The sequence below is a fragment of the Mesoplodon densirostris genome, chromosome 11, assembly GCF_025265405.1.
Source record: "Mesoplodon densirostris isolate mMesDen1 chromosome 11, mMesDen1 primary haplotype, whole genome shotgun sequence".
Classification (NCBI taxonomy): Eukaryota; Metazoa; Chordata; class Mammalia; order Artiodactyla; family Ziphiidae; genus Mesoplodon; species Mesoplodon densirostris.
The window spans coordinates 63,191,314-63,210,653 of NC_082671.1; the positions used below are offsets into that span (position 1 = coordinate 63,191,314).

The 19,340-nt window shown below is 48.3% G+C and overlaps 1 protein-coding gene across 1 annotated transcript in view; it reads right to left on the bottom strand.

The window, feature by feature from the left end:
- TBC1D22A (TBC1 domain family member 22A) overlaps nucleotides 1-19,340 on the bottom strand; it is a 326,227-nt gene that overhangs the window by 180,017 nt on the left and 126,870 nt on the right. Inside the window, exon 8 of the mRNA XM_060113299.1 lies at nucleotides 7,497-7,611. Coding sequence (XP_059969282.1) covers nucleotides 7,497-7,611 — 115 coding nt within the window. The remainder of the gene's footprint in view (nucleotides 1-7,496; nucleotides 7,612-19,340) is intronic.

Genomic DNA, 19,340 nt, shown 5'->3' on the forward strand with positions numbered 1-19,340 from the left:
GAACAGAGGACAGTCTCAGAGACCTCTGGGACAACATTAAATGCACCAACATTCGAATTATAGGGGTTCCAGAAGAAGAAGAGAAAAAGAAAGGGACTGAGAAAATATTTGAAGAGATTATAGTTGAAAACTTCCCCAATATGGGAAAGGAAATAGTTAATCAAGTCCAGGAGGCGCAGAGAGTCCCATACAGAATAAATCCAAGGAGAAATACACCAAGACACATATTAATCAAACTGTCAAAAATTAAACACAAAGAAATCATATTAAAAGCAGCAAGGGAAAAACAACAAATAACACACAAGGGAATCCCCATCAGGTTAACAGCTGATCTCTCAGCAGAAACTCTACAAGCCAGAAGGGAGTGGCAGGACATAATTAAAGTGATGAAGGAGAGAAACCTGCAGCCAAGATTACTCTACCCAGCAAGGATCTCATTCAGATTTGATGGAGAAATTAAAACCTTTACAGACAAGCAAAAGCTGAGAGAGTTCAGCACCACCAAACCAGCTTTACAACAAATGCTAAAGGAACTTCTCTAGGCAAGAAACACAACAGAAGGAATATACCTACAATAACGAACCCAAAGCAATTAAGGAAATGGGAATAGGAACATACATATCAATAATTACCTTAAATGTAAATGGACTAAATGCTCCCACCAAAAGACACAGAGTGGCTGAATGGATACAAAAACAAGACCCATATATATGCTGTCTACAAGAGACCCACTTCAGACCTAAAGACACATACAGATTGAAAGTAAGGGGATGGAAAAAGATATTCCATGCAAATGGAAATCAAAAGAAAGCTGGAGTAGCAATTCTTATATCAGACAAAATAGACTTTAAAATAAAGACTATTAGAAGAGACAAAGAAGGACACTACATAATGATCAAGGGATCGATCCAAGAAGAAGATATAACAATTGTAAATATTTATGCACCCAACATAGGAGCACCTCAATACATAAGGCAAATACTAACAGCCATAAAAGGGGAAATCGACAGTAACACAATCATAGTAGGGGACTTTAACACCCCACTTTCACTAATGGACAGATCGTCCAAAATGAAAATAAATAAGGAAACACAAGCTTTAAATGATACATTAAACAAGATGGACTTAGTTGATATTTATAGGACATTTCATCCAAAAACAACAGAATACACATTTTTCTCAAGTGCTCATGGAACATTCTCCAGGATAGATCATATCTTGGGTCACAAATCAAGCCTTGGTAAATTTAAGAAAATTGAAATTGTATCAAGTATCTTTTCCGACCACAATGCTATGAGACTAGACATCAATTACAGGAAAAGATCTGTAAAAAATACAAACACATGGAGGCTAAACAATACACTACTCAATAACGAAGTGATCACTGAAGAAATCAGAGAGGAAATTAAAAAATACCTAGAAACAAATGACAATGGAGACACGACAACCCAAAACCTATGGGATGCAGCAAAAGCAGTTCTAAGGGGGAAGTTTATAGCAATACAATCCCACCTTAAGAAACAGGAAACATTTCGAGTAAACAACCTGACCCTGCACCTAAAGCAATTAGAGAAAGAAGAACAAAAAACCCCCAAAGCTAGCAGAAGGAAAGAAATCATAAAGATCAGATCAGAAATAAATGAAAAAGAAATGAAGGAAACGATAGCAAAGATCAACCAAACTAAAAGCTGGTTCTTTGAGAAGATAAACAAAATTGACAAACCATTAGCCAGACTCATCAAGAAAAGAAGGGAGAAGACTCAAATCAATAGAATTAGAAATGAAAAAGGAGAAGTAACAACTGACACTGCAGAAATACAAAAGATCATGAGAGATTACTACAAGCAACTCTATGCCAATAAAATGGACAACCTGGAAGAAATGGACAAATTCTTAGAAATGCACAACCTGCCAAGACTCACTCAGGAAGAAATAGAAAATATGAATAGACCAATCACAAGCACTGAAATTGAAACTGTGATTAAAAATCTTCCATCAAACAAAAGCCCAGGACCAGATGGCTTCACAGGCGAATTCTATCAAACATTTAGAGAAGAGCTAACACCCATCCTTCTCAAACTCTTCCAAACAATTTCAGAGGAAGGAACACTCCCAAACTCATTCTACGAGGCCACCATCACCTTGATACCAAAACCAGGCAAGGATGTCACAAAGAAAGAAAACTACAGGCCAATATCACTGATGAACATAGATGCAAAAATCCTCAACAAAATACTAGCAAACAGAATCCAACAGCACATTAAAAGGATCATACACCATGATCAAGTGGGGTTTATCCCAGGAATGCAAGGATTCTTCAATATACGCAAATCAATCAATGTGATACACCATATTAACAAGTTGAAGGAGAAAAACCATATGATCATCTCAATAGATGCAGAGAAAGCTTTCGACAAAATTCAACACCCATTTATGATAAAAACCCTGCAGAAAGTAGGCATAGAGGGAACTTTCCTCAACATAATAAAGGCCATATATGACAAACCCACAGCCAACATTGTCCTCAATGGTGAAAAACTGAAACCATTTCCACTAAGATCAGGAACAAGACAAGGTTGCCCACTCTCACCACTCTTATTCAACCTAGTTTTGGAAGTTTTAGCCACAGCAATCAGAGAAGAAAAGGAAATAAAAGGAATCCAAATCGGAAAAGAAGAAGTAAAGCTGTCATTGTTTGCAGATGACATGATACTATACATAGAGAATCCTAAAGATGCTACCGAAAAACTACTAGAGCTAATCAATGAATTTGGTAAAGTAGCAGGTTACAAAATTAATGTACAGAAATCTCTGGCATTCCTGTACACTAATGATGAAAAATCTGAAAATGAAATCAAGAAAACACTCCCATTTACCACTGCAACAAAAAGAATAAAATATCTAGGAATAAACCTACCTAAGGAGACAAAAGACCTGTATGCAGAAAATTATAAGACACTGCTGAAAGAAATTAAAGATGATACAAACAGATGGAGAGATATACCATGCTCCTGGATTGGAAGAATCAATATTGTGAAAATGACTCTACTACCCAAAGCAATCTACAGATTCAATGCAATCCCTATCAAACTACCACTGGCATTTTTCACAGAACTAGAACAAAAAATTTCAAAATTTGTTTGGAAAAACAAAAGACCCCGAATAGCCAAAGCAATCTTGAGAACGAAAAAAGGAGCTGGAGGAATCAGGCTCCCTGACTTCAGACTATACTACAAAGCTACAGTAATTAAGACAGTGTGGTACTGGCATAAAAACAGAAAGATAGATCAGTGGATCAGGATAGAAAGCCCAGAGATAAACCCACGCACATATGGCCAACTTATCTTTGATAAAGGAGGCAGGAATGTACAGTGGAGAAAGGACAGCCTCTTCAATAAGTGGTGCTGGGAAAACTGGACAGGGACATGTAAAAGTATGAGATTAGATCATTCCCTAACACCATACACAAAAATAAGGTCAAAATGGATTAAAGACTTAAATGTAAGGCCAGAAACTATCAAACTCTTAGAGGAAAACATAGGTAGAACACTCTATGACATAAATCACAGCAAGATCCTTTTGGACCCACCTCCTAGAGAAATGGAAATAAAAACAAAGATAAACACATGGGACCTAATGAAACTTCAAAGCTTTTGCACAGCAAAGGAAACCATAAACAAGACCAAAAGACAACCCTCAGAATGGGAGAAAATATTTGCAAATGAAGCAACTGACAAAGGATTAATCTCCAAAATTTATAAACAGCTCATGCAGCTCAATAGCAAAAAAACAAACAACCCAATCCAAAAATGGGCAGAAGACTTAAATAGGCATTTCTCCAAAGAAGATATACAGACTGCCAACAAACACATGAAAGAATGCTCAACATCATTAATCATTAGAGAAATGCAAATCAAAACTACAATGAGATATCATCTCACACCAGTCAGAATGGCCATCATCAAGAAATCTAGAAACAATAAATGCTGGAGAGGGTGTGGAGAAAAGGGAACACTCTTGCACTGCTGGTGGGAATGTGAATTGGTACAGCCACTATGGAGAACAGTATGGAGGTTCCTTAAAAAACTAAAAATAGAACTACCATATGATCCAGCAATCCCACTACTAGGCATATACCCTGAGAAAACCATAATTCAAAAAGAGACATGTACCAAAATGTTCATTGCAGCTCTATTCACAATAGCCCGGAGCTGGAAACAACCTAAGTGTCCATCATCGGATGAATGGATAAAGAAGATGTGGCACATATATACAATGGAATATTACTCAGCCATAAAAAGAAACGAAACTGAGCTATTTGTAATGAGGTGGATAGACCTAGAGTCTGTCATACAGAGTGAAGTAAGTCAGAAAGAGAAAGACAAATACCGTATGCTAACACATATATATGGAATATAAGAAAAAAAAATGTCATGAAGAACCTAGGGGTAAAACGGGAATAAAGACACAGACCTACTTGAGAATGGACTTGAGGATATGGGGAGGGGGAAGGGTAAGCTGTGACAAAGCGAAAGAGAGGCATGGACATATATACACTACCAAACGTAGGCTAGATAGACAGTGGGAAGCAGCCGCAGAGCACAGGGAGATCAGCTCGGTGCTTTGTGACTGCCTGGAGGGGAGGGATAGGGAGGGTGGGAGGGAGGGAGATGCATGAGGGAGGGGATGTGGGAACAGATGTATATGTATGACTGATTCACTTTGTTATAAAGCAGAAACTAATAAAAAAAAAATATTCATTTGGAAAAAAAAAAAAAAAAAAAAAAAAAAAGATTAATATAATCATAAAAGTTCAAAGCATACTAATTCAAGTGGACGTTCAGGTCTTGTCTACTGAAGGTTATGGTCACCAAGTCACCGGGAAGCACACTGAGCAAGTAATCTGGGTGTAGCCCACTCATCCACTGAAACACACTACACTGGTTGTTAGCAATGCAGAACAACACACACAGAAGGTTTTGGACATCCCAGGATGACTGGCACCAGAAAATGGAAAAGAGCTACTTTAAAAGAATACTTAAAAAAAAAAGGGACCAAAATCTCAGTGTGAAGAGTGAAAAGATTTTGACTGCAACTTCATCTTGAAAAATAAAATGAGAATGTATGAAGATAAAAAAAATAAAAAATAAAAAAAAAAAATAATATAGGGATGAGCTTATGTTACAAGGTTAAATGGGGAAAAGGCATGAAACAATTTTATACATCATGTGCTCTGAACTACATAAATGCAACACACGGCGAAAAGACTCAGGAGCTCTGCCCAAACGGCTGTCCTCCCCGGGTGCTGCGGCAGGCCCGCGCCCCGTCTCCAGGCCGGCCTGATGGGGACACACAGGCACAGACACCAGAGAGGGATGACCAGCGAGCAGCCGTCGGGGGCCCCAATGCAGAGGGCAGTGGGAAACGCAGCCGGATCAAGGCTAGAGGGGCCCTCCCTCCTTCCAGCCCAAACCGAGACATCAGGACCCCCGGGCTCAGCAGAGCTAGAGAGAAAGAAACTGGACCCAACCCTGAGCTTCCCAGCCGGGAGCCTCCGCCTACGAGCACACGGCACCCTCCTGGAGTGACACTCAGCTCCTGGGCTCCCCCCGCTGGCCTCAGCACCACTTGCGTGGCCATCTTCTCCCGCCTCCGCCTCTGGACAGCCCGCACACTGTGACCCCACCTCCAGGGTCCCAAGAGCTCTCCTGACCTCCGTCCCTGGCCGTCCCTTGGGGGGGACAGGCACCTCCAGGGCCCACCCAAGACCATGGGCTCCATCCTGAGGTTAGTTGGGGATTTGTTCCACACTTACTTGGAGAGGCTGTGGCTGGCGGTGGTGGACGCGCCTGTGACTGTGTGTGCCCGAGCGTGCTTGCACGTGTGCGTGCACCAAACTTGCATTTTGAAGACACTGTCCCTGGACAGCGGGACAGCGGGGCGAGGTGCCCCGGAGGAGACCGGGGCTGCTGGCAGCCCCAGGAGGCCAGTCGGGCCGCTGCACATGTGTGTTCTGTGTGTGTGTGTGTGTGTGTGTGTGCACGTGTATGTGTGTGTGAGTGTGTGTGGTGAGGGTTACGGAAGGCAAGGAGAGTCTCTCTGAGTCTCTACCTGAAGGTACCACTTGAACACAGATTCTCTTTCCTCCAGCTTTTCTCTCTTCTGGACAATTAACATCACGGTCATGTCCCTTCGTCCTAGCTTGCTGATCATTCAGACAAATGCACAATGGATTGCTTGGGTCTTACAACGTAAGCTGCTGCTAGACTCATTAAGGCAAACTTATTTACCACATTAATTAAATGGTCTATTTAACATGGAATATCAGTTCTCTAATCACATCTCAGTTGAACTTCTTTCAATTAACAGCTCTGAAGTCTACTGACAGAGGTCCTACTGTTCTAGGATCATTACAAACATTTTCATTATCTGTCAAATGAGAGAGGGAGAAGCAGAGAGGCAGGAGTGCTCTCAGGAGTGACCTCTCCCTGCTGCAGAGATGAGGGGGGAGCAGCCCGTGCCTGCTGGTTGCCTAGCAATGAAGAGACTCCCATGAAATCGTCAGTGCTGGGAGAGGGGTGGCCACAAAGTGGACCAAGTGGGTACATTCTCATCCTCAGAGGATCATCTGCCCTGGAGTCAACCTCACTCTCCAGATTACAACAACGATGGAATCGAAGCTGACCAGAAACTGAAATGGCTAAAACACAACCTAAAAAACCAACAAACACCAAGGCAGGAAGGTTCACATGAAGACAAAGCAATATCAGTTTTAAATAAAAATGCTACAACTAAAGAGTAAACCCCTCCTTTGGCATTTAGATTTTATCCATAGATGAATTAAAAAGTAGATCCTGCACATGTGTTATCAGAATTGTTTTTAAACCTGAAATATAAACCAGGGGAAGGTATATTACAGTTGGCTGCTGCAACATAAATGGAAGAAAAAATATGCAGTACTCAGAGAGAAACAGCACAACCCAACCTAAATGCCCATTAAACCAATTATTTTGCATGTAATTAATATTTCCATAAAATTAAATGCTACTAGTATATCAAAAGCAGAAAGGTGATGAACTGCTGCAGAAACGCAATTAAAGAAGATTCGGTTTTTAGCTTGTAAGCAAAACATTCAACTAATATTCTGTCACCTTAACCGTACCCACTTAAATCCAAACCATTAAAGCCGGTGCTCTGATGGCCATTAACACAAAACTACACTCCCCATATATACTGCATTTCTCCTCATATATTAGTAAAAGGAAGATATTAATAATAATAACTGCATCTTAATGTCTTCAGTAGTTGGGCATGTGGATTTAAAGACTTTTTTAAAGCTGGCATCAATGAGAAAACTACTATTCTCTAATATTAGTTGTCATTAATAACAGTAAAATTAATAGCAATTTTCAGTATTGGTATAATTATGCATAGCAACATCGTAAGGCCACTAAAGTTAATGTTTGTGAGAAGAAAACATCATGATATGATCTTACCTATGTATTCGCAAATGAAGACTACAAAGAAAGGAGTGACAAGGTCATTTATCCCCTGAACATATCCACTGGCAGGGTGACGTATGGCCCATATAAACAATATCCTTTCAAAAATCTGAAAGAAAATTGAACAGCTGGTGAAGCAAAAAGTAAACACATCAGAAACTTTTAAATGTACACATTCTTAAAATATACACCATCAATACTTTTCAATCTCTAATACTAAAATACCAATGGGTTTAATTTGTTTGTAAAATTCCAGTTATCTTAATTTTTTATAGACTCACAAGCAATATGGAGTATGTCACCAACCCCTGAGCACAGTCCCACCCCACGAGCTGGCTCCCACAAAAGATGCTCTCTGCTCCTCCAAGCCCCTTGGGTAACCACTGCATGTGGCTGCCCTGGACCTGGTCAGCCAGCACAGCAGCACCCGGCCTATCAGTGAAGGAGAGAGGGATGGAGGGACAGAGGAATGGATGGGCAGGTGGGTGGACGCATGCATGAATGGGTACATGGATGGATGGAAGGGTCGGGGGATGGAAGGGTGCATGGGAGGGAGGGAAGGAGGGAGGGAATGGATGGATGGATGCTCTAAATTTCCCGCATATGACATTCTTTATTGAGGTATCATTGACATATAACAGTATATTAGCGTCAGGTGTACAACATAATGATTCAATATTTGTAAATACTATATTGGGAAATGACCACCATAATAAGTCTAGTTAACATCCATCACCGTACACACGTTATACATTTTTTTTTCTTGTGATGAGGACTTTTAAGATTTAGTTTCTTAGCAACTTTCGAAGATGGGATACAATATCATCAACTGTACTCTCCGAGCTGTACATTACAGCCCTACGACTTTGTTTCATTCTGACCCCCTTCTCCCACGTCACACACACACCCCAACCCTCACCTCTGGCAACCACCAATCTGTTCTCTGCATCTCTGAGCTAGGTTGGTTTTTTTAATGGATTTTCTTTCAGATTATTTCCCACGATACTGAATAGTTCGTTATAAGATACTGAATACAGCTGCCTGTATACAGCAAATCCTTGTTGCTTGTCTGTTTTACCTATAGTAGTCTGCACCTCTTAATCCCATACTCCTAATTTATCCCTCCCCCTCCCTTCCCCTTTGGGAACCGTAGGTTTGTTTTCCATGTCTGTGAGTCTTTTGTTTACGGATTCATGTGTATTACTTCTTGGACTCCACACGTAAGTGACATGACAGACGTCTTCATAAACCCCTGGGGAGCGGTCAGCAAGGGATCCGGAGGCCAGCGTCTTCCGTCATCCCTACCCCCGCCAGCCATCCGACAACCTGGGGGCCTCCTCTCTCCCGACCGCTACATCACTCACTCACGCCACCCTCTCCTCCACCTTCCTTCAGGAGAGGGATCTCGCCAGGCACAACACAGCGCCCTCAGCCACGCGCACGCGCACGCATGCACGTGCACACGGCTTAAAGAGCGTCGCTGGCTCCACCCCCCACCTACACACGGTGCCCCCCGCGTCCGGCCCTGCCTCATGGTCCTCCCCTCCTCTCCGCCCAGCTCCCAGATTGCAGCTGCGCTGAGCCTGCCAGGCTGACACCTCCTGCCGGGCTCGCTGCCTAGAAAGCCTGTCCCTGCCCTGCTTACCTGGCTTCCAGCTAAGCCCCAGCCCCTCGATGGAGACTGTGCTGCCACCTGCGCCCCCCAGCCTGCCGGGAGAGCCAAGCGCTGCCTGCTTGTGAGCCTCCCCCGGTCCCCCACCCGGCAGAGCGTCCCTGCTGAGCCGAACCGCCTCCCTTCAGTGACGCACCCACCGCCGGCTCCCCGACCCCGGGCTCCTGCCACTGGGCCAGGCCTCGCTGCCCTCCCGGGCCTCCCACCAGTGCAGGCTGTGTGCCAACAGAGGATAAGTCACGTCATTTCCAAACGGGCTGATCTTGCGAAGCCAAGCATGTTTGTACCCAAGGAGGTGAACCCCTCCCAGTACTGACTACATTCCTACGTGTCACTGGGCCCGTGGTCTAGACACCCCCAAGTCACCACCAGCTCCGGCATTTACAGCGAGGGGCCTGGTGCCCAGACGGGGGAGGTCAACCAGGGCACCGCCCAAACCCCACCCTAGCACTCGTCCACTGGGGTTCTCCCAAATGGGCCACGACGGAACCATCCGTCCATCAGGCGGCAGCTTGGCCCAGCACCTGTAACAGGGCCACCTGGTAGATGTGTGCTGAGTGAGCAACACGTTCATGCTCTCTCTCCATACACATTTGTCATTTGAAGTCAACAGCTTTCCAGCCAGAACTGAATATTTAAGTAAGATCAAAAGACCAAAATCATTCAGCGATGTGCACCATTTGCTGTCTCGCACAGATAGCACTAGGTGGTGAGTCCTCCTGCTGCAGCACCGGGCTCACCACCCTCGGTGACGCAGGGAGCAGCACCCCACAAGCCAGGGTGGCGGGCAGCCGAGAGGACAGACGAGCAGGCGGGGTCCTTGCAGGGGGGAGCCCCTCTCGGGCCCCAGCACCTCTCAGTCACAGGTCAGACATGCAGCAGCCACGGCCCCGCCCGGCCGCGTGTACACGAGGAAAGCCCAGGGACGGGCGGCAGGGCTGCGCGTGCAGGGGGCGGCCTGGGTGCAGACAGGCTGGGAGGGTAAGGCGCATTCAGCCCAGGCCCCGCTGGCAGGAGGACCCCAGGACCGCTCGTCAGGAAGCTCCGTAGGGGCCTGGAGCCCTGCAGACCAGGAGCAGGGGAGGGTGGACGGGGGCTACACGCAACAGGCAGGGGAGCCCCAGACGGCTGGCCACACAAGGGCAGGAGGGGCAGCGAAGGTCAGCTGAGCATCTCCTCGTTCACTGGGGCCCTGGCAGACCTCCATCCAATGCTGCACAGTCCGCCAAAGATGACCGGCAGGCAGGGGGCCCACCTGCACACCTCCTGGGACGCCGCCCCTGGAGTGTGAGCGGGGCCCTGTGACCTGCTTCTAACCAACCAAATACAGCCAAGGGGATAGGATTACATCACAGAAGATCATAACCCAGCCTGCCAGGAGACGCTCTCCCCTGCTGGCTTCTGGGAAGCCGGCTTCTGAGCTGTGAGCTGCACATGCAAAGGGCCACGTGCCGAGGAACTGAGGGGGGCCGAGAGCCAGCAAGAACCCGAGACCCCCAGCTCTGCAGCCTACAAGCCCCCAGATTCTGCCAGCAGCCAGGGGCATTTGGAAGCAGATCCTTCCCCAGGGGAGCCTCAGATGAGGCCGTGGCCCAGACAGCACCTTGACTGCAGCTTGCGGAGATCCTGAGCTAAGACCTGCCCAGACTCCTGAGCCGCAGAAACTTTGAGACAACAAATGTGAATAAATGTGTGTTGTTTTAAGGCGCTAGGTTTGTGGCAATGCTGTTATGCGGCAAGACATAACTAATACAGGGGAGACAACTGAGGCACAGAAGAGTTAAGCAACTTCCCCAAAGTCACACAGCCTGTGAGCAGCAGAGCCAGGATTCCACCCTGCTGGTCTGACTAAATGGGGACCTTGTACAGCCTAGAAAGGGCCACCACTACTATGTTTTAGGATAAAAGAGTTGTTTTCGTACATGAATCGAAAAAGAAAAGAAGACCAAGAAATTAGAATTTTATAGTAAGAAAGAAACAGAAAAGACTATGAGCTCCTGGTGAGGAAAGTCTGCATTGGATCTATCTGCACCTGCCTGAGGTCCAGCAGGGAGCTGTCCACGCAGCAGGGGTTTGGGGTGTGTGTGTGTGTGTGTGAGAGAGAGAGAGAGAGGGAGGGAGGGAGGGGGGGAGAGAGGGAGAGAGGGAGAGAGGGAGAGAGAGAGAGAGAGAGAGAGAGAGCGTGTGCATGTGGATTGAAGGACATGCCAGAGCTCGGAGCACAGAGACCTCCCCTCCTCCTCTGCAATCCCATCCTCCTGGAAAGTGGTAATTTAAGCCGTGGAGCACTCCCACTGTTAACTAAGCCTCACACTTTCAGAGGGCTTGTGACACACACACATACACACACTCCTAAACCTGCTCACAAGCATGAATGCCATTTTGCCCTCGGCGGCCCTGGCACCAAGAGAAGCCATTTGGCACTGCTGACGTGGCCAGCTTTACCCTGGGAGGAATGGCTGGGGCGCTGGAGTCTTGTCCAGTGCAAACAACTCAGCATCTGTGCAGGCAACTGGAATGGACTGTTCCTGGTGCCGGGAAAGGCCTGAGACAGCTGCAGGGGGGCTGGGCTGGCCGGGGCTCCTGACTCAGGCCCGAAGCAAAGCCTCCACTGGCCCAGCTTCTCCTGTGGGGAATCCAGAGCAGGCTGTCCTGAGATGAACTAGTTGCCCCGAACACTCCACAAGGAACCCAAAGGGAGAACCCCAGAACCATCAGTCCCCAGAGCCAGGCTGCAGGGCATGGCGGGGGGGCGGCTGAGCGTCCCCTCAGGGAACAGGCAGAGGTCAGGCATGTCCACGGCACCGTCCACAAGGAGAGAAATCAGCCATCTAGGCCTCTGGCAGCTGGCGCCAGCCTTGATGTTAAGGCACTTGGAAAGGGTGCGCTGTATTATTTTGAGGAAAAATGTAGAATTCAGATTTCCTATTAGCTAAGGCAGCTGTCAGTTCAAATCACTTAGATTTAACTCTACTTGATCTCTTTGGATAATCTGGAAATTATATTTTTACAACTTTAACCCCAGTAATGTGTAAATAAAGGGCCAGGTGGCTCAAGCATAAAACGAAAGTGGATTTTAGGCGGCAGGCAGGCTGAGGCGGCGAGAAGAGCACGTCCGTGGAGGTCTGCAAACCAGGTGCAAATCCCGGCTCTGCCACCACAGAGACATGGGCTTTGGGGCCATCAGGCCCTGAGGTCAGGCCCAGATCGCATGGACAGCCCTGTGCCTCCCAGGCACCTCCATCCCTCACCTAGGCCCCCGCGGCAGGCCCAGGGGCCCCCGGTCTCCTGGCTGGTCACCCTGCTGACACCTGTACTCACCATCCCATGGAGCGGCGCAGGGGCTGCTGAGATGCAAACACATCAGGTCACACGTCCAGCCCCGGGGCTTCCCTGACTCTGAGGGAAAAAGCAGACTCCTAGCCATGACTCCACGGAGCCAGACGTGCTGCCCTGTCCTCGTCCCTCGTGGCCTCCACCGGGTCCCCTCACACTGCGCCCACTTCTGTCCCTACCTCGGGGCCTTTGCACTTACTTGTTCCTTCCGCCTGGAATGCCCTTCTCCCCAACTTCCCATGGCCACCATGATTTTCAGTATAAGATCTTAGTTCAAACCCTTCTCGTGGAAGACAACATCCTTTACGCCCTATTGAGGCGGCAGATCCTCTTCCCCGCCCATTTCCACAGAAGCACCCCCCCCCGAGGAAGGGTCTTCCTCCATCTCACTCACTTCTGTGCCCTTGGTCCTGGCGTGCAGCTGAATGGAGCTCCATTGGCTGAATGGACGTGTATATGAGTAAGGTCCCCCACCCTCCATTTTCAGCCCTCGCTCCCCTCTGTTCTGTAAGCTCTCTGCCATCAGGCGGCACCTGGACCTTCCCGCCTGGGGTCTCTCTGGACAGATGACACCCGGGGTGCCTCCTGGATTTGGGACTGGCTTTTCCCATTCTGTTTCTCCATCAAGCAATGCTCCAGACCTGGCTCCTCGGATGCCAACCAGTCAGGGCCTCAAGGTCCCCCACTTGTCTAAGATGAGAAATGGCCTGGGAGGGGAGACTCAGCTCCATGGCGGGGAAGGAGGTGGGGGCATTTGGTGCAGGGAGACTTCGGAGAGGAGGCGACGGCAAACAGGGCTGTGAGGCTGATGAGGAGTTGTTCAGAGGGAAGGAGGCAAGAGGAACCTTCTAGAGAGCAGACAGACAGACAGCCACGGCAAGAGGCAGTGGGATGGCGCAGGGCTCAGGCGCCACGCGTGGCTGAGGATCGGGGCCAGCGGCCTTCGCAAGATGGCCTGGCTCCACGTACTGAGAACTTTCTGTTTATCCACGCACAGATCTCCCTGCTTCCAGGCCACAAGTCAAGGACCGGGAGTGAACAGAATCTACCGCAGGAGGCTGGGCAAAGCACTCGCAACTGTCCACCAGCACCGGGTCCATCCCACGGAGGAGGAGGGTGTGCGCGCCCTCCTCAGGGACCATGCCACCTGCTAGCCGTCTCCACGCCCACCTGCCCCAATGCCACACAGGCACCCGGCCGCTGCCGAGACCTGGAGCCCTCACAGCTTCGATGCCGATAAATAACACCCCCAGTGGCTCTGATGCTTGTGTGCCCTTCACCTGCCATCTGCTCTGGGCAAGCACTCCTACTTCCTCACGTAGTCAGAGCCAGGAGGCTGCGCCTAGAGCCTCTCGCCTTCTTGGATATTATTTCCCTATAACAGTAGCTATTCATTTAGAAAGTAAGAAAAACTCCCGTGCTTTATGGGTCTCTGGGCGGGAGAAGGAGAAGAAAAGGTAAACCACTTGCTTAAATCTCCTTCAGCCTCTCTCTTCCAACAGCTTATCTTTGTTCATTTCAAGGAGCAGCTTCCTCTCCCCCCAAATCACCCATCTCCATCCCTTCTACCCCTTTCACAAAGCAAGTATGTACATCCAAATTTAATACGCCCCATGCATAAATGAACAATTCTCTAGGGTAGGATCAAGGATTTAAGTATGTAATTTCAAATATTTTAGGAATCATGGGTCCACTGTCACCTTCCTCTTATGAAGTAATTAATAAGAAAAAGTCAACCTGAGGTTTTCACAGATCACAAGGACCAACAGTAATGGTCCTGCCATGCTGAGGACACCAGGAGGCCACGGCAGGCTCCACCCCAGCCAAGCCAACCACCTGTCCCAGGCCCCGCACCTGCCCTCGCGGGCGAGTCCCCTGGCCCAGGCGTCCCCTCCAGCCCTGCTCTGGGACCAGCCACCCCAGCCCCAAACAGGAAGCAGCATCTGGCTGAGGGGCAGGCAGAAGCTGACAGACAGATGAGCCCCATCTAGACTCCCAAGGAAAAAACTCCACTGACTGTAATAAAGTAGAAGAGATCTCCATACAGAGAGGATGCCTGGTGACACTGGGAAAACATGAATCCAAAAGGACAGCGGGGAACCTCGAGTCCTGACCTGCCCATAGCTGAGGGGGGCTGAAGGGAGGGCACTGGCTGGGGGCAGGGGCTGCAGGATCCGCAAGGCAGCGAGGCTCCCTCGTGCCCCTGGCCGTGCCCCGGGCCCCCTCAGCTCCAGCCTCAGGGACCCACGTGCCAAGACCACATGTTCCGACGTCTGCCCCTTGCGTGCCCGCCCTGAGCTGTCCGGCTGGCTCAGCCTCCAGGCTCCATCCGCTCCCATCCCTGCTCCCGGACCCTCTCCCCAGGTGCCGGTGGGATGGGAGCGGGACACTGGACTCGGTGGCCCCCGGAGACAGGGCTGCTGCAGGACGCCGGGCACAGACCTAAACCCATCGCGGCACAGTTAACTTACTCATTAAAGGCTGTGGGCAGAGAGGCAGTCACAACAGACGAGGCTGTGACGCCGATTAGGAGGCCGCCGCCTGCCACCGGAAACCACAGCCGAGCTGCAAGGGTGCAGCGTTTCTTTTTCTTTGTTGTTTCCTTTTCACTGACTGATTTATTCTGTACCTTTTGTCTTAAATCACTTCATAGGAGCGTGCTTTGCTTTTGCTTTGAAATCACAAAAAGTAGCACTGATTCCAGCCAAAGTCACTTAGCGTCACTGAAAAACTCCCCCACCCATTAATTCGACACAGGCCCGTGGGCCCCAGGGTCCCCATTGCTTCCCTCTGGAAGCCCCTCGGCTCGTTTCCCAGCAAGGCCGCCACGAAGCCCGGGAAGGCGCTCCGACCATGCGAGCACTCGGGCAGCAGCGTGAAGGGAGGGCTTCCCCGAGGTCACTGTGCCCTGTCCTCGCCGCCGTCATAACGAGCTCTCCCCAGATCAGACATGGAGACCCTGACGGAAGAACAGCAATCCCGGCCCCAGCACAGAGGGTCCTGTGCTGAGGGACTTCTACACCTGCATCAAACAATGGCACGGTTATTTTGCAAAGAACGAATGCATCGAGCCATTTCTAAGCTTTTGCTCTCAGACTGGTTAAAAAACAAAACAAAACAAAGCATAAGCCACTGATTGTGCACCGCTTTCCCCAAACTGTAACATGCTTTAAGGGGCATGAGTTACACACAGGGTCCTCTGGGGTGTCTGCAGAGGCCAGCGGGGAGCACACTCTCTCCTCCTGCCCCGCCCCCTTCCCCGGGTCCCATCCGATTCTCCAGGGCCTCTGATACCGAGTCTCAGCTACAATGACAGAGAGGAGCCTCACAAAGGACACCCACTCCTCCTTCCCTACCCAGGCCCCCTCACCAAGCGGGCACAGCCCCAGGAGGGCCAGCCGGCTCCAGCCCACTGCCAGGACCCCTGTCTCCAAGGGCTCTGACATGCCCGGATCCTCAGAGCAACTTCAGACCTGACTCAGAGGACAGACCAGAGGCCAGAGCCGCTCTGAGTCCCCCCAGACAAAGTGGGAAGAGGTGATGGGTCATTGGCATCAGGGGTCAAAAGCCAGCAGCCCCGGGCCAGGACTCCAGACGGAGGGGCACAGGAGCTGGCAGCCGGAGCACCATGGGACCCTGGGATGGCACAGGCCGGGCGGGCCACGTGGCAGGAGCCCAGCCTGCACCCTCCCTGCAGCCCCCCTGCAAGGACGAGCCCCCTCTAGCCGGGGCCGCGGGGCTTCACCGCACAGTCAGCCCAGCACCCCGGGCCCAGGGGAAAGGCAGCGGCAGAGGCAGCCGGGCCACAGGTGCACCAGGGAGGGGTGCCGGCCAGCCGGGGGTGCGGGCCTCCTGGCCGCAAGGCGCCCGAAGGCCCAGGTCAGGAAGGAGAGGCTTCCCAGACCGTGAGCCGGCTGGCCTCAGCAGCTTGGTGTGTCCTCCAAACTCGTGTCCCCACAGACTGCCCTGCCTCCAGGTCATCCTCCCCAAGGCCACGCACAGCAGGAGCAGGGTCGGCACCACACAAATGGATTCTGTGCCCCGGGGCCTCCACCACACGCTGCCGAGGATGGAGCCCACAGCGGTCACCACGTGCCCAGCAGTTGGCCACTGGCGCTTCTTCAGGGGCCACAGTCCCCACGACTCCGTATGTCCAAAATCCAGGTATTTTATTAACAGCTGTCACAGGAAAGGTGAAAACAATGCATTCACTTGCACAAGACTATTAGCGGAAGCAGGGGAGTTCAAGAAATAACAGACACGGAGAGGGGGTCAGATCTGTCACAGCACATTAACTCACATTTAAATGAATGTGCTGTGGGTTTAAGTAGCGGTATTATCTGCCAATAAAGAAAGAATGCCCTCCGTGTGTGGATGTGTTTAATGAAAACACAGAACGATCCAAGACGGCTCTAGCGATGAATACGCACTGGTTATTATTCACTCTTAAAGTTCTGTTGACATTCCTGACGCTCTTATCTTTATTAGAGAGGAAGAATTCATCAAAAGTCATTCAAACTTTAAACTCTTCCTGAAGCATCTTTTCTACAGAGCAATTTATACTCAACGACAATAATTAAAATACTTGCTACTATTACCATCAGGGCTAAAAAAAAAATGAAAATGCGACAGGCATCCCCAGTTTGCTTGCCCAACTTCAGAAACCTGCGCGCCATGCCAGGTTCTTCCTCAAAAACTCCAGCATTCTCCCACAGGGGGCTCTGGGGAGGGGCTCAGGAGGCCCCTCCTGGCAGCTCTTTCTGTCCTCACTGTGTAAAAACCTTATCACAGGTCCTCCACATGCCTCCAAGGCAGGACCAGGATGCCAGTAACTCAGGGCATTCGGGGAGCTGAGATGTTTTGCATTCTAACAAATGAAATATACTGAAATTGAAACTGAAAATGTCGCTGTGCTCATGATTACTTAGGAAAAAAATCTGATTTCAGAAACATGAAAACATCATAATTCTACCATATGCATCGGCAACACGACTTCACAGCATATAGAGCACCGCGGGGTTAATTTCTACGAGAGGAGCTGCAAAATATACAGCTCTGTTGAGAAGATCTGTGGGATTTATATCTCCCGAGATCCAGGAGCCGTGTGAGCTCAGAAAGAAGAGATATTTACAACACAAGTGCTTGCAACAGGATTGAGGGAACCTTCCCCCGTACAAATTATAACACCTGATGAATGAAAAAAGAATAACAGTCTATAACAAATCTAAAATGTAGATTAACAGGCACCCAGATACCACATAAAGTATACACTGAATATAGGTTTACAACACAATGAATAATGCAGCACTCTCGGAAGCAAGCGACAACGCCACATTTGGTTTGTCATTACTCCACCTTCACCTCCTTCAAATGTGGGGATTTACGTCCCACATTTTGTGCTCAAGCCAGTTGTCTTGATAGGTTAGCAAAGCACAGACGTTTCATCACACTCAAAACTGAAGTACAGAAAAGAAACAACATCTTCAAACAAAACATCACAGTGTCACACACGTCACCAGACCAAATATTCGGCACAGCTGATGGGACAACATATCAAAGCACAACTGAGGAATCAGACACTGGTCAGAGGGCATTTTTCCATTTAAAGGGAGGCCAGGCTTCCCCTCCTGGCAGTTCGGCACATGAGATGTTAAGACACTTAATCCCACGAGGCAGTAAAAAAAAATCCATCCTGACCAATTTGGATTTATTTCGGGAATGTACAGTCGCCTCGATACTAGGAAGCCCACTGATAAAATCTACCATATCAACAGAATAAAGGAGCAAAGACCTATTCTCCTCTCAGATGACACGTGGGAAAGGACATGATGAATCTCAACAGGAATTTAGGATTTTAAAACTATGAGAAAAGCAAGGCACCATCCTTAACATAAGGTATCTATAAAATCTACAGTAAATATCCTAAGTCAAAGAAGAAATGTTAAAAGACTTCTTTAGAATCAGAATGACACCAGGATGCCTGCTTTCACTACTAATATTCAATACTGTAGTGGAAGTCTTGGCCAGCAGGAAAAAAAAAAAAAGCCAAGCATGTATATACAGAACAGAAAGAGAAAAACGAAACTATCATTATTCATAAGTAATATGATTAACTTCTTTCAAAACTCAAATACATCTACACACAAATATTAGAATTGATGAAAGAGATCAGTAAGTTTGCCAGATACAAAATTAACTTACAAAGGTCAACTGCATTTCCATATACTGTCAATAAAAAATTAGACAATGCCACTAAAAATTTTAAAAACGCTATTTGCTTAAAATGTATCTATGAATAAATTTAGTAAGTTGTGTAATATATTTAAGGAGGTATGGTTGTTTAAAAGATCAGAAGAACTAAATGCAAAAACAAAGTGTTAATTTTCTCCAACTGTTCAACAGATTCTCTGTAATTTCTGAGATTTCTATGAAATACAACGATTTTAAATTTACCTCCAAAAGCAAAAGGTCATGAGTAGCCCAGAAACAAGCAGCAGGCCTGGGTGGCCTGTCCTACCAGACATCAAGACCATGTAACCAAGACAGGATGAAGAGGGCACAGGGATGGGTGGACAGACCAGGGGAAGAGATGACAGCCCAGAAGGAGCCCACACACAGCTGCTGTATGACAGTTCAGCAGGGCAAGGGGCACAACCACTTATCCACGTGGGGGATTTTAAAAGAAATGGGGCAGCTGTGTCAAACTCCATGCAAAGTCAATCCCAAATGGATTATGGTCCTAAAGATAAAAGGCAAAACTCTAAAACTCTTAGAATATAAGATTTCTTTGAAATCGTGAGGTTGGAAAGGATGTCTCAGTACACAAAAAG